Genomic DNA, 16,121 nt, shown 5'->3' on the forward strand with positions numbered 1-16,121 from the left:
CTCGTCCCCCTCGCCAACCGGGCCACGTGGATGGTCTCCCTTTCGTGTGTTTGCAGCCATCTTCCCCGAGAGGAAGGCCCAGCTGTCCGGCATTTTCGTGAACAAATCAGACTTCTGTTTGCCGTGGGAACTCACTAGATGTGTGATGATTTCTAAATTACCTCTTGACACATTTTAAGCTCTTTGTTTTTCTTTTCCTTCTTCCATCGCCTTTCAGATTGATGCACTGAGTAAAAGAAGCAAAGAAGCTGAGGCAGCCTTCTTGAATGTCTACAAAAGATTGATTGACGTTCCAGGTAAGCCCCTACGCTCACCCGGCCCACCAGTGGGCGCTGTGTGTTGGCGAGGTGGTGGGTCTTGGGCTCACTCTTCTCAGCTTCTCTAAGGGAATTATACTAGCAATGGCATCTCCCCCAGGCAACAGGGAATTCTGGGACTATGGAGTCTCCAAAACCCAGACTTCGGTTGGGTACGGACATCAGCTGCATATTTGCTGAAGTTAATCAGATAGCTTCCCTTTGATGCCTTTGTAAATGCAGAGACTCAAATCCGTGGGGCTACCTTTCTCTTTGGTATAAAAGGCTACACATTCCCAGAGAAGAAATAGAACCCATGTGTGCGCTACGTAGACATTGTGAACGTTCACGGTTCTGGGCTGGCCGATTCCGCTTTCAGGAGTGGCCCTAATGGGGCACCTGGAATGCTTCCTCCCTCCCAGGTCATCCAGGGAATCCGCAGCCTCTGGGCAAGTCTTTCACTGAAGGGTTATAGCCAAGGGCAAGGGGTGGCCTGTTGACCACATATGTGGGTTCTTTCCTTTAAAGAAACTAAGGAGTTGAATTTTTAATGATGCTTGCTGGGCATTCAGAGAAGCGATGGCTTTTCATTCCTTATTTTAGAAAAGTGAGGCAGATTTTAGGGCACCTTGAGCCATGGGTCCCATTGGTCCTCTCTTCCTGGGTGTTGCCCTCACCAGGAATCCATGGGGTAGTGATGGCCGTGATCACGTGAGTCCCAGCTCAGTCCTGGGAAGGCTCAGATCAGAAAATTAGGAAAGCAGTTTGAATGTCCTCCTCTTTTGACCAAGAAAGCCCAGTTATCACCACCCTCCCCTCCCCAGCTACTGGAGTTGCTCACTTGCTCCTAGGAATCCTTTGAACATTGCTGGCATTACTGGAGCCACTTTTAACAAGACAGAGCAGAAGCACGTCTCCTTGCTGTCTGTACTTGGACTCCAGTTCAGGTTCACCATTGGCTCTGCTGTGCCCTCCGGGAGTGGGGGTTAATGGAGGCCACACCAAGCTAAAGGTGGCGGAAAAAGTTCTGGACGCTTTGGACAAAGAGGAGGGAGATAGAGATTCTCCTGCCAGGGCCTATTGTGAGGTCTTGGCCACATTCTTTTTCTTCTCTGGACCTCAGCTTCCTCATCTGGAAAATGGAATAAGGTGGGGAACAGCCTAGTGATGAGAATGGTTTTCTTTGAACTTCTCACAGTCTTGGAGCACATCCAGCCCTAGGTTCCAAATTCTAGCCTGTTGATTTTCTGCAAGCGTTTGTATCCCCCTAGGGGTTCCCTGAAGACTCTGGCTGGGGCTCACGAAGAGGCTCCTTCACAGTAACTGGATCATTCGATGCCTTACGCGCACTACATCTCCGGAATCGGCCGCGTGTTGGGCCTCTTTGCATTTTCTTTTGCAAGTTTTGTGTTGGTGACTTAGTTGAAAGGGGACAGGCTTGTTTTGTCTTCGCCAGAGACCCAGAGAGCCTTTCACTACTGTTTTCTAAATAATGTACACTCTCTTTCTTACACGTCCATTTGTACCTGAGTTTTCCCTTAGTGAAGTTTCTCAACTGGGCAGTCTATTGGACTTCTCTTTCTGAAATTATTTTGTCTTTATTTCCCATAAACCAAGAAGAGATATTTTATTTTATTTTATTTTATTTTATTTTATTTTATTTTATTTTATTTTATTTTATTTTATTTTATTTTATTTTATTTATTTATTTTTTTTTTTACCAAAATTCCTCTTTGCCTGAGCAGGACTCATTCAGAGACATAGATAATTTTTACAGAATTTTGATTGTAACATGGGCATATATTTATATTTTGCTTTTCTTGCTTACTACCGTCCCAGAAGCATTTTTTCCCATATTGATGATACTCTTCATAATGATCGTTTTTGGCCAGAGAATCCCAGCTTGGCAGTTTCAATTTCAGATGGTAGGAGCAAACGACGTTTGATGTTTTCTGTTAGAGTAAAAGTCCATCGAAATTCGTCCACCTGTTTTGCCCCCCTCCCAGGTATTTCTTTCTTTACAAATGCCATGGCCTGATGGCTCTAACAAGTGCCTTGAAAAGCAGGAATGGAGCTTGGAGCATTCTACCTGTGTGTTGAAGTCTGCTTACTGCTCAGATGAAGTAATCCTGCGGCTGAGGCTTACAGGAAGGGCCTGGTCAATAGCATTGCATTTACTGACAGTCACGCAGTTGCGGGGAGTCAGGGTGTCTTAACCGTCTGTGCGCTTCAGGCTTCGATCCAGCTGAACCCAGAAACATTGGCGGGGCGTGTTGAGTTGTAGTCGCAAGAAACAGCAACTTACACTGTCAGAAAAGTGAAGGACGCTCCTGAGAATAGCGGGATGGGGATTTCGGCCCTGCGTCACGTGGCCCAGTTCCAGGAGCCCAGGAGGAGCCGACCAGGTGGCTCTAGGAAGAGGGGGAGCCAAGGTCCCACCGGCCAAGGAGGCTGGCCTGGAAGCCTGACAGAACCACCCCCTGCCCCGCACGGACCCCCTGCCCGAAATCTTACTTGTTTGTGTCTTTTCCTTGTTTCTCACCTGTTGGCTCTATTGGAAGGAAGGCCCCGTGAGTTTAGCTTTGCGTTGTCGCTCTATGCCCAGCACCTGGAGCGGAGCCTGGTGTATCACAGGTGCAGTATGTTACATGGCCCGAGGGGCCCGTCATCCGAGAGCCACCAGGGGTCACACCGGTGGCTCCTGAAGCTCAACCTCGTCTCAGTCCTGACTCCTGAGGTTCAGCCTGAATATCCGGTAGCCCCTGCGCATCCCCACTGGGATGATACGGGTACCCCGAAACCACCCACTGTGTCCGGAGCAAACCGGCTCCTCCTTGCGTTTCCTCTCTCAGCGAGCAGTACCTCCTTCCACCCAGCTGCTCACGCCGGAGCACGGGGTCACCGAGCCCTGGCCATGCTGTCTCCAGAATGTTCTGGATTCCGTCCACGTCTCTCCACCCCAGCTTTTGCTCTCCACTTCGTACTTCAGGCCACCCTCCTCGCGTCTACACTGCCTCAAAGCGAGTCTCTGAGCTTGCAAGGAGGGGTTGGTCTTCACCCTGCAGGCAGGCCAGGCCGATCGCTTACTCCTCCAGATTCACTTGAGGCACCATTGCCTGACGTCCCAGGTCCGGCTTAGATGTGCCTCTCTCTCCCACGCACACACCCACTCCCCGCGCCCTGTGGGTTGGCCCCTGTTATAGCTACTTGGTGCTCTGCTGGTTTTCCTTCTATCCCTCCTCATTTTCCTAGTGTCTACCCCAGTGCCTGCCACGTAGCAGAAGCTCCCCAAATATTGGTTGAGGGAATAAATGAAAGGGTCAAATTGTTTCTTCAGAACGTTTTCTGAGGCTTTGTGGTCTCTTAATTGTTCACGCTGAACCGTGCTCCCTAGAGCGGCACTCTCACTGAGGGAGAGCACTCCGGCACGTTCTAACAACCCGGATTGCAAGAGAGCAGAGCGTATCATGCGTTGAGCCGTAGCCATGTGATACCTGTCTGAGCCTCCTTTTGCTTTCGTATCATTCCATACAGATTCACCTGCCTGCGTAGACATTTATAAGACCCTTAGCATTCCGGGTTCAGCAGATCGGCACATGCGCCTCTTAGGGACTGACGTCCAGAACTCGTGTTTGGTTTCCCAGCCGCCCTGCTGGAAATCCCTGTGCCCACCCCCTCCCCCTCCCGCCCCCCTCTCGCGCAGTGGTGTCGCTCAGCTCTGGGGGAGAAGTAACGTCGGAGCCCTGGTCTTCCTTCTTGTTCATCTTCGACATCCCGAATCCCAGATCATGTTATTTCTCTTCCCCAAAGTTCATTCGTGCTAAAGACACGGAATAAACTTTTAAATATGTAATTGTCCTGCGGATTCCGCCGAACGGTTAAAATAGTTAGGACCCCCATCTTTGCTTTCTTCCTCATTTGCCACCAGACTGTTCTGCATTCTCTGGTCAATTCGAAGAGTATCTTAAGCTGCTTTTTGTCGGAAATACCCTGCTTACTTCAGCCAGAGCACTCTCTTTCCGCACTGCTGTGACCTCCCCCGCCCCACCTCCCACTGCTTAGTCAGTGGGTCAGCACCTCAAAAGCTGGCCCCTCCCTGTATCGCAGGAACCGTGCTGAGTCCCAGGGGTAGAGCCGGGAGCAAATCAGCCACATGGCTTCCCGTTCTCATGGGCTTCAGAGGGTGCTGGGAATGTGGGCATTAAAAGTAATCACACACAGAGTCATTGTAGCGTGGGTGTGACAACTTTGGAGACAGAGCCCGTTGGGCATGAAGTGTAGATTGGGAAGGACTGGGCAGGGTCCCAGCTTGGCGAGCACGAGGAGAGGGCAGTAATGTCATCTAAACCGAGACACTGGTTTAGGGGGCGCTGGGTTCACTGGTCAAGGGGGCGCTAATGGTTAACGCCCGAGTAAAGGTCACACACCAGTATGGTCACCCAGCTGCAAAGGCAGGTGGGGGCCTGGTAGGTTATGTGAAGGATTCTGGACTTTGTCTGACCGAGAAACCAAGCATGGCTCGTGAGCATGGAAATGCCACGATCAGATGCGTGTAACAAAAAAGTCATCCCGACTCTACGGGTAGGACAGCAGATTACAGAGGTGTCCCGAGGGGATCTGGGGTGCGAGAGATGAGGTCCTTTGGTTTCAGGCGGCAGGAGTGAGATTAGAGGAAATGGACAGATTTCACCTGCATGTAGGAGGTAACGGTGGATGGTTGAGGAAGGCCACCAGGGCAGTCCTCGCCTGGACACGGTGAGCGCGGTGCGATTTCCTTCAGGACTGGTTTTCGTGGTTCCCTCTGGTGTATTACTTAAAAGGAGGACCAACAGACAAGTTCGGAGGATTAATCTCTCTTCCTGGTTCTCTTATCGTCTCTGATCGTTGTCCTAATTGAAAGTGGCCTTTGGCTTTATCGTCAATGTCATGGCAGTAGGAGAGCAGATTTACATTTTGATTCATAAATAAGTTAGGATTTTACTGCGTCAGTCTAGATGGCTTCATCTGTCAATTTTGTCACAGACGGATTTTTATATCCTCATGTTTATGGTGAGCAGATAGGGGTAGCTTACACTTGGACAGAGCTAAGATCTTTTTATTTTAATACACCTCTGATTGAGATTCATATTTATATTTATTACTTGCTGATGATTAGCCATACGGAGAAGAGCTTCATGGTAGCCATCTGCCAACAACGTGACTTGGTAAGGACACCTGGGCAAGGCCCCCCCAGATGGGGAGTCCCTCTGCGGCCGGCTCCCTCCGGAGCCTTGTGTCCTTCTGCATGGGGATCTGTGGGTGAGGGCCAAGTTCAGTGAATATCCGTCAACAACAGTGACCCCGAGTGTGCGCAGAGAGGTTCAAGGTGTGCTGTGTGAGAAGTCCCAAAACACGTTCCCTCGGCCAGCACCTCCTGGCCGTCTGCTGTGTGCCTGCCCGGCGCATGCACCCGACATACAAAGGTAGTCGAGGCTTGGCCCTTCCTGGGTGGCTCCTTTTCGAGCAGCGGGGGGACCACACGGCCTTTGAGAAAACACTCCCATAGTGAAACTGGCAGCGTCCATCCCTAACTGTAGTGAATGGCGAAATAAGTTTCTCTTAAAGGGGGATCCTCTCAGACGGCTGGAAATATTCTGGAATGACCACCTCAAGGCTCTGAGATAGCTGGCATGTTACTGTACTCTGAGAAAAATGATGATGATACGCGTAATCTGCCAGAAATTTACCTCGCCTGAGCGACTTGCTTTTGCTTCTTGATACTCTCCAGATTTTTTTTTTTTTTTAACAATGAGCATGTATTTATCCCGACAACGGGGTGGGGGGGGGGGGAGTCTGGGGGGGAAGCATAAATCAGGAAAATAATCACAATCTTAGTTTGTGAATAGCCCTTATTAGTGGATCACAGATAAGAACTTAAGCCCTTGTCAGTTGAGTATCTGTGAGACACTTCTCAATTGGTGGGAAGCACAACTGTGACTCTTCTGTCTCAGAAGCACCTCGGACATTTTTTTGGTTTGTTTTCTAAGTTGGGAAAGGAGAAAAAGACAGAGCGGGAGGAGCTCCCGCCTGTGCCTCTCAAGGCTTTGGGTGCCGGTGCATCGGGAGAGCCTCCCGGCAAAAGCTCGCATCGCCTTCTTGCCTTCATCTGTGGCCAGCCCGACAGGGAATCATCTTTCACTCCTTGCTAAGATGTGGTCTAGGTCCTCCAGACACAAACCCTTCAAACACAAAGGCAGTGCCTGGAAGGGTTTATTTTAAGATTTAAATCTTAGGAAGCACATTACCAGTGATATAAAATATTCATTGACTCATGACACGCCGCTAGAACTCCATGTTTCATGACTGCCCGCTCTCACTTGGTTTCCGCGGAATAACTGGCCTGCAGGTGTAAGTTGAGGCAGTAGTTTGCAGAAGTCTTGGAAGAGAGCTAGCCGGAGAGAGGCCACTGTGTGTTCGGAACCCATCGAAATGCCTCCAAGGGGCTCTTCCGGGAGGTTTTCATTTGCCCTCGGGGAATACCTGCGCTGGTGTAAATATCCCCGCCTGCCCAGCGTTTGAGGATCTAGAAATAAAGGAGTACGTCATCGTTTTTAAGAACTGCTTTGTAATGCTTCTGCATGAGAAGACAGTACTAATCTGGTCATCTGGGCCCATCACGCTGGTTCCAAGTGAGGACACCACACCGTCAGTTAACATTGAAAAATACTGTTACTTCCGTTCTCCTTTCCCTGCCTGTCCCCCCGACTCGAGGCTCCCAATTGCAAGACCGCTGGAAAAAAAGAGGTGAGATCTTAGGATTTAGTTAGAAACACCCCTGGCTTCTCATATCAAGCTTTAAAAGGACGTGCCACTTGGCGGCATTTTTTAAGAGCTTACAGATGTGGCCGCTCCAGCCTGATCCTGTGAGGCTGCTCCAGTCCGTGTATTCTAGGTCTCCTGGTGTTGGCAGCCCAGCCGGTGCCCAGGCCCCTCCAGAGAGAACTCTGTAACCTCAGGATCCCCTTTGCACATTTTCAGTTTACCTTCATAAGACATTTTCATTCACACGCAAGAATCAGCCACCAGCACCCTAACAGGCCAGAGGACGAACTAGGGCTGCAGCCAAGATATGAAGCCTGTGGGTTTCAGATGCCCTCCTGTCTCCCCTCTGGGTGCAGGGCCAGAGCTGGTCCCGAAGCAGCCTGGGGACCAGAGGACGAGGGACAGTTCCGCTCTGCCCAGCACAGGTGACTGTAAACCAGACAGGGTGGAGATTCTCTGCCCTCCCTGGCCAGCCTCAAACAAACGTGGGGCCTGACGAGCCTCACCATCGTAGGTCTGCGAGCTGAGGAATCGTCTACGTTTTAAAGAAAGGCGAACGTGACAAGATGGGCGTCGGAGTGCCGGCCGCCACTTCTGCACGCTGCCCTCCTCTCCTGGGCTGTCCCTGCCCGTTCCTTTCCCGGTCCCTCGTCCCCGTCCCCGTGCAGGAACTCGTGAGCCGGGACTTGGGGATCCTGGGTTCCCTGGCGTGGGGAGGTGTGGCGCCTCTTCCCCCCTTAGCCATAGCCGGGGTGGTCCTGGCACACTTCATATCTAGACAGCTTTTCATCAGTTGCTCATCAGCATGCTAATTGCTGTATGACTAATTATGCCCTGAATTCCAGTTGATTTTCTTAATGAGACAGCTGGGTTAATTATGTAATCGTATGATTACATTAGCCTAGAGTGCCCCGGCGAAAAGTAGCGTCTGCCACGCTGTGATGTCATCGCAGGGATGGCACTCACAGGGGCACATTCGCCCTCCGATGGTGGCGGGGGGCCCCCGTCGCCCGCAGAGCCCTCTGCGCAGACGTGGGCTTGGATTTAGCAAGGTCGTTCTTTCCAGCCCTCGCGGTGTCTGTGGAGAAGCAGCTCGCCACCGGCCTGTCCACACCCTCCCCGGCGCACCTCGGCCCCAGCCAATCGGCCCCAGCCAATCGGCCCCAGCCAATCGGCCCCAGCCAATCAGAAGCCCTGCTTCCCAGCCTCTGCCGCTCGCTCTCCATGAAGTCCCGTGGCATCCTCCTCCCTCCAGAAGTTCCCTGCACCAAGACTGCCACGTTTTATGGGAGCGCGCCAGGGCTTCTTTTATGGTGACTCAGAGAACTCAAAAGGAGAGGAAGACCAGGGAAGTCAGTTTACGCAAAGTGTAAGGAGCATAGACCGGCCCAGCCTCATCGCCCTCTTCCCCATACGGGTACTATTCATACCGTCTTTCCACCCTGATCTCCGCACCCCTCCTGGTGCGCGAGAAAATACACGTGATCAGAGGAGGGGGACGTCTTCAGCCACTGGCCACCTCTCTAAGACTCTGAGAGTCGGTAATGCCTGCTGACCACCCTCCGGCCCCCGACCACCTGCGACCCTCCCCCAGCGTCACGGCCGCCTCTCTTCCTGGCCAGGCTCTGAATGGGGGGACAGATCCCAGTCTCTGCTTAGCCTTTTTCTTTTCACCATTTACATTCTCTCCCTAAGTGACTTTTCTTTTTAAGTTTGTTTATTTATTTTGAGAGAGCGAGAGAGAGATCATGAGCAGGGGAGGTGCAGAGAGAGAGGGAGAAAATCCAAAGCAGACTCTGTGCCGTTAGCCCAGAGCTCGACGTGGGGCTTGATCTCGTGAACCATGAGCTGAAATCAAGAGTTCTGACGCTCAACCTGACTGAACCACCCAGGTGCCCCTCCCTAAGGGACTTCCAACGTGTGTTATGCACCCAAATTCCACCGGTTGATTCCCTGCGCCCCCCCCCCCCAACCTTCCGAGGAAGGGAAAGAGCATCACCCAGGGAGTCAGCCTGGAATCCTTCCTTTCCCTCACGCCTGTATCAGTCCATCAGTAAGTCCTGCCGACCCGACCTCCAGAGGGTATCCCAAATTCGGCCTGATGCACATCAGCCGTTACCACCCTCTTCCAGGCCACTGTGACCTCTCCTGTCTCTTTGCTCCCCCTTCTCCTGTCCAGCACAGCAGCCAGACAGGTCTAAGTCACTGGTGTCCAAACCACCTTTGTTCATGTGCCCCAAATCCTGAATTCATACCCCCAGCGTATGCTTATGTATGTACTTGTTTAAATAATAACACACGTGTAATTACAGAAACGTATTAAATACACTGTAAGACATATGCTAAAAATGGAATTAGAAGGATGTGGTGAAGAGTAAAAGCAACTTCACATTTGTATTTTATCAGCAGTACAAAAAACTTTGCTCTCGTGAAAAAAATCATACTTCAAAGTCAACTTGATGGAGGCGTGATTTGCATATGATAAAACGCACCCGTTTTATGTATATAATTTGATAGTGTGGCCACCCTCAGAGCCTGGATATGGATCATATCCATTGCCTCAAAAGTTCCCTGATGATCTCAGACCCCAACAACCGCTGATCTGCTTTCTGTCGCTTTCGATGAGATTGGCCATTTCTGGCATTTCGCATAAAGGGAGTCTTTGGGTATGTTCTCTGATGTGTCTGGCTTCCTCCCCTCAGCATGGTATGCTGGGGATTCATCTGTGTCATTCGTCTGTATCACAGTCCTTTCCTTGTCATTGCAGAATGGTGTTCCATTCTATGGGATAGTACAGCGTGCTTATCCATACGTCTGCTGACGGACATTCAAGTTGTTTCCAGCGTGGGGCTGTTGTATTTGGCCCGCTATAAGCCCTCATGTACATTTCATTTATTTATGATTTATTTTGAGAGAGAGAACGCACGCACGCGTATGTAGGGGAGCAACAGAGAGATAGGGGGACAGAATCCCAAGCAGGCTCCGTCCGCACTATCAGAGCCCGACGTGGGGCTTGAACCCTCGAACCGCGAGATCATGACCTGAGCCGGAATCAAGAGTCGGATGCTTACCCAACTGAGCCACCCAGGCTCCCCTGGACATACATTTTAAACGGGCTAGAATTTAGGGCTAGAATTGCTCAGACCTAGGGCAGGTTGTGGTTAGCTTGATAAGAAACTGCCAAACTGTCCTTTTCCAAGTAGCGGTGTCGTTTTATCCCCAGTGAGAAACCAGAAGGAGTTGCATTTGCTCCATGTTCCCTCCATCAGTTGTTCCTTTCGGTCTCTTCGACTTTCCACATGGCGTGTTTTGTTGCGATTTTAATTAGCATTTTCCTGACGACTGATGATGCTATTTTTTCATGTGCCTTTTGGTCATTCTTAGATCTTCACTAGGGTTTAAAATCTTTTGCCCGTTAAAAAAAAAAAAAAGAAAAAAAGGAATGTCGTACCGAGTTGTAAATGTTTAACATATTCTAGATACAAGTCCTTTCTCAAATATATGCACTGCAAATGTTTTTTCCCCATATGAGGATAAGGTTTTATTTTAATAAAGTCCAGGTTATTATTATTTGTTGGTTGTTCCTTTTTATGTTCTGAGGAGTCACTGCTTTAGTTATAATTTTCTTCTCTTGTGTTTTTTGAGTGAAGTGGTATGATTTTATCTTTTACCTCTAGGCCTGTAAACATTTTGAGTTAACTTTCATGTATGGTGTGATGTTGGGCCAAGTTTCATTGAACATTAATGGACGCTATGTGTGAGATATTTTTCTGGAGCCTCTATTTTACTCCATTGATCTGTGTATCTTTCCTTATGTTAATGTCACACTATCTTGGTTACTGTGGCTTATCAGTCTTAAAATCAGGTAATATAAGTCCTTTATCTTTGGTCTTCTTTTTAAAAATTGTTTTGGCTAGGTGAATTTCAGTATAAATTATAGATTTAATTTGTCAATTTTTACAAACGTGTTTCTAAGGACTTTTATCAGGGTTCCACTGTATCTGTCGATAATCTGAGGGAAATTGATAACTTATCCCTATCGAAATCTTTCAGTTCAAGCATGGTTTATTTATTTAGGTCTTCTGTAATGTCCCTCACCAATAGTTTATAGTTTTCAACATACTAACCTGGCACATATCTTGTCCAGCATATCCCCAAGTTGGTCATGTTTTTGGATGATATAGTAAATAGGGTTTTCTTCATAATCTTCCTTTCCAGTTGTCATTTTTGTATAGAAATGCAGTTAATTTTTAGCAGTGCCTGGGTGGCTCAATCAGTTGAGCATCCCGCTCTTAATTTCAGCTCAGGTCGTGATCTCCCAGTTCATGGGATCGAGCCCAATGCTGGAATCTACACTGACGGCACAGAGCCTGCTTGGGATTCATTCACTCATTCATTCATCTTCTCTCTCTCTCTCTGTCTCTCTGACCCTCCCCCCGCTCATGCTCTTTATTTCAAAAATAAATAAACTTTTTTTAATGCAGTTAATCTTTATATAATAATACTGTGTCCGTGGCTTTTTCAAACTCACTTATTCTCGAAGGTTTTTTTTGTAGATTCCTTAGGACATTCCATCCTGAAGAGATTGTGTGCTTTGTAGTTGTTGGGCAGCATGTTCCATAAATATCAGTTAGGTCAAATCGGTTGACAGTGTTAACTGAAGTTTTCTGTATCCACATTGGTTTCCAATCTGTAATATCAAATATTTCTTTTTCTTGCTTCCCCACCCCCCTCCACCTTTTTTTTTTTTTTCTTTTGTACTGGCTAGGACCTCAAGTATGACAGTGAACAGAAGTGGAGAAAGCAGACATATCACATTGGTCCCAACTTGATGGAAAAGCATTCAGTCTTTCACCATTAAGTATGATATTAACTGGGGGGGGGGGGGGGGTTGTAGACTCTTTTTATAAGGTTGAGAAAATGCCCTTCTATTCCTAGTTTGCTGAGAGTTTTTGTCATGAGTGAATATTGAATTTTGTCAGATTTTTTTCCTGCATCTGTTGAGATGATCATACGATTTTTCTCCTTTATTAATATGGTGAAATCATTTGGTTCGTTGCTTAATGTTAATCCAGCCTAATATTCCTAGGATAAATCTTAACTTTGTTATGAATTAGCTGGAATAAGTTTCCTAATATTTTATTAAGGACTTTAGCATTTAAGCTCATAAGGAATATAGGACTTTAGTTTTTTTTTTTTTGCTTGTTTGGTTGTTTTTTGTTTTTGTTTTTGCTTTTTTTTCCTTTTAAACTCTATTGAGTTTTGGTATCAAGATAATGCTGTCTTACAAGATGAATTGAGAAGTGCTGCCTCTTCCCCTATTTGCTGAAAGGGTTTATGGAAGATATCTATTATTCTTCCCTAAAACTTCTCTAGTTTACCAGTGAATCTGTCTGTGCCTGGGGTTTTCTTTGGTGCAAGGTTTTTCATTACAAATTTAACATCTTTAACATTTAGATGACTATTAAGATTTTTTATTTCCTCTTGGGTCTGTTTTGATAATTTTTCAAGAAATGATTCATTTCATGTAAATTATCCAGTTTATTGGCGTAATGCTATTCATAATATTTTGTTATCTTTCAAATATCTGTAGGATGTGTAGTGATGCCCCCTTTTTCATTCCTGATCTTAGAATTTGTGGATTTTCTCTTTTTTCCCTTTGATCATTCTGGCTAGGGTCTTCTCAATTATAGTGATTATTTTCTTAAGAACCAGTTTTTGCTTGCCTTACTTTTTCTCTCCCCCCCCCATTTAAGTTTTATTACTCTCTGTTCTTATTATTTACTAATTTCTACTTACTTTGGGTTATATCCACTTGTCTTTATCAGCTTTCTTAAAGTGGTGTTGAGAGGTTAGATCATTGATTTATTCCATTGTGGTTGCAAGACATGCATTGCACGATTTCTGTTCCTTTTAATTTATCAAGACTTATTTTATGATCTAGTATATGTTCTGTCCCTATGAGTGTGTGCACTTGAAGAGAATGAATATTCTGTAGTTTTTGAGTGGAGTGTTCTATAAATGGTAATCAGGTCAGGTTGGTTGATCGTGTTGTTCAAGCATTTTGTATCCATACTGATTTTGTATCTAGTTGTCCTGTTAGTGAGAACAGAGTTTTGAAACCTTCATTAATGTGCATTTTTTTTTCTCCTTTCAGTTCTTTCAATTTTTGATTCATGCTTTTGAAGCTTTGTTTTGGGGTGTGTATATCTTTAGGATTGTGATAGCTAGTCAATGATTCAGTTCTCTAAGTTTTGTACAGTGGTTTTCTTTATCCCTAGTAATATTTCATGTCCTAAAGTTTCCTTTGATTTTAATTTAGGTACTCCAGTTTTCTTTTGATTAGTGTTTTCATATTATATTTTTTTCTGCCCTTTTCCTATTAACCTGTTTTTGTTATTATGTTTAACTTGCATTTCTTGTAAACAGCTATGCCTTCCTTTATTATCTAGTCCAATAATCTTCTTTTTAAGTGGAATGTTAGATCTTTTACATTTGATGCAATTATAGTTAAAGTTGGGTTTAAATCTTCCATCTCACTGTTTTCTACTTGTGTTACGTGTTTTTGTTATATTTTTCTACTTTCATTTGATTATTTTTATGATCTTATTTTATCTCCCCAATTGTCTTATTGGCTATAACTCTTTGTCTTATTTTCTTAGTGATTACTTAGGCTTTACAGTCAGCATCTTTAATTGATTACACTGTACCTTCAAATAATATTATACTATTTTACATACAGTGTAAGAATCTTCTAGTACACTTATTTTCTCCCTCCAGTCCTTTGTGTATCACTATTCATTTTACTTCTGCATTGGTTATAACCCTACAATACGGTGTTACTATTTTTTCTTTTCTTTCACATTAAAAAAATATGGAACATTCATGAATTTGTGGGTCATCCTTGCATGGAGGCCATGCGATCTTCTCTGTATCATTCCATGTGCTGCCAAACCGAGCGCTACTGTTTTTGCCTTTAAATAGTCTTTTCAGGAAATTAAAAATGAAAAAAGTAGTATTTTATTTTCACCTACATAATTATAATTTCTGGTGTTGTTTATTCCTTTGTGCCCATCCAGGTTTCCATCTGGCACCATTTTCTTTCATTTTTCTTATAGTATAGGCACACTGACAGTGAATTCTGCCACCTTTTGTTCATTTAAAATAGTGGGGGGAGGGAAAAACCTCTACCTTACATTTCTGAAAGGTATTTTTGTTGGGTATAAAACTGTATGTTGGCAACTTTGGGTTTTGTTTTTTTTCTCTTAGGACTGACCCACTTTATTTTTGACAGGACATCTCCAGTTAGTTGTATCTTTCTTCCCCTGTATAGAATGAGTCTTCTTTTCTCTGGCTTTTAAGATTGCCTTTTTATTCTTCTTTCCAGCAGTTTGATCATGTTTATTGGTGTTCTGTGTTTATCATGTTTGTAGTTTGTTGAGTTTCTTGGAGTTTTAGCTTTATAACTTTTACCAGATTTGGAAAATTTCACCACTATTTCTTCAAATACACCTGCTGCTCCTCTCTAGGACAGGTATGTTAGATTACCTGATACCATTCCACAGGTTGCTGAGGTTTTAGTAACTTTTTTTTCAGTCTTTTCTTCATGCTTCTGTTCAGACAGTTTCTATGATCTTGTCTTTGAATTTACTAATCTTTATTTCTTTTGCAGTGTCTAATCCAGTGTTAAGCCAAGTCTAGGGAATTTTTTCATTTCTGATGTTGTATTTCAAGCTCTAGAATTCCATTCTCTTCTTTGTCTCTTCCATTTCTCTCCTTAGTGTGTTCTTATTTTTCTTTAAATCCTCAAGCAGACTTATAATAGCTGTTTTAGTTTTTGTCAACAAATCCCATTATCTCTTGTCATTTCTGGTTCTGTTTTTATTAGCTGATCTCTCCCCTCCCCCATTTTATCCTGCCTCTTTGCGTTTCTTGCAGAAATTTTTAGTGGTTGAGACATTTTTGTAAAGGATGTTGTCTTTGCCCACAAGTTTATTTTTTTTTAATGTATATTTACTTTTGAGAGAGGGAGGGACAGAGCACGAGCAGGGGAGGGGCAGAGAGAGACAGAGACACAGAATCCGAAACAGGATCCAGGCTCTGAGCTGTCAGCACAGAGCCTGACGCAGGGCTCGAACCCACGAGTTGTGAGATCGTGACCTGAGCCGAAGTCAGATGCTTAACCAACTGAGCCACCCAGGCACCCCTGAATAAGTTTAGACAATGAAGAGAATGTTTCCAAATATCTGCTACTAAAATGCTGTCACTATAGCATGAGTATCTTTCAAGAAGTGTTTTTTTTTTGCCACTAAGTGTTAAACCATCACATCCACTTCAAAGACATAGTTTATGTGTTTGTTTTTTCAGAAATGCCTCTCAGGCAGCAATTACTGATAGCCATTTGCCATCAGCGATCAGGGCAGCTAATTTGGAACTCTTGAATTTTCAAAAGAAAATTGTATAACTCATCTTTAAGCGTAAAACTCTTAAATACTTCACCACTAAACCGACAAAACTTTTTTTGGTTCAACGTCCTGCAGTTTTCTTCTCATGCCCCAGTGGCTCACCTCGGAAGAAGCCTCTTCTCTGGTGGGTTTTCCCATCGGGAGTAGGGTTGAATACAGACTTGGTTCAGACATTGTATTTTTAAGAGACCAATGTGCTACCTACTGCACCTCACCAGGAGGGCACTTCAAACATGGTGTTTTCAGCTCCGGAATTCAATTTGATTCTTCTTTATATCTTTTATTTCTCTCCTTAACTTTGTTCATATCCTTGAGCACAGGCCTCACTGACGACGTGTCCCTAGTTACTCTCTCCCCTTCATTGCAGCCTTACCGGCTTCCCTCTGTGCCTTGAATATGCCGCATTCATACTCACCTCTGGGCCTTTGCACTGCCCTTCCTTCTGCCAAGAAGCTTCAGAGTTTCTCCCCTTTGCCACACAGATCTTAATCTCCACGTCACCTCTTCCAAGAGGCCCTCCCTGTCCGTCTGTCTCCAGGACCCATTCCCCGTTCCCACA

General features: G+C 45.6%; 1 protein-coding gene and 1 non-coding gene across 5 annotated transcripts in view; one reads left to right on the plus strand and one right to left on the minus strand.

Annotated features, from left to right (window-relative positions):
* The window catches only part of CUX1 (cut like homeobox 1), a 371,970-nt gene that overhangs the window by 199,938 nt on the left and 155,911 nt on the right, over positions 1-16,121 (plus strand). For 3 of the 4 annotated variants that reach the window (XM_040456057.1, XM_040456056.1, XM_040456058.1), the window contains exon 4: positions 218-296. In XM_040456057.1, the coding sequence (XP_040311991.1) occupies positions 218-296 (79 nt within the window). Of the gene's footprint in view, positions 1-217; positions 297-2,922; positions 3,425-16,121 lie in introns of those variants that run through there. The other variant, XM_040456055.1, reaches the window with a different exon arrangement.
* On the minus strand, positions 13,965-14,066 carry LOC121017856 (U6 spliceosomal RNA). Its single transcript, XR_005784925.1, has one exon. It is a non-coding gene; the product is annotated as a U6 spliceosomal RNA (small nuclear RNA).

Source organism: Herpailurus yagouaroundi, unplaced genomic scaffold (genome assembly GCF_014898765.1).
Source record: "Herpailurus yagouaroundi ecotype Mexico unplaced genomic scaffold, PumYag 216, whole genome shotgun sequence".
Lineage (NCBI taxonomy): Eukaryota > Metazoa > Chordata > Mammalia > Carnivora > Felidae > Herpailurus > Herpailurus yagouaroundi.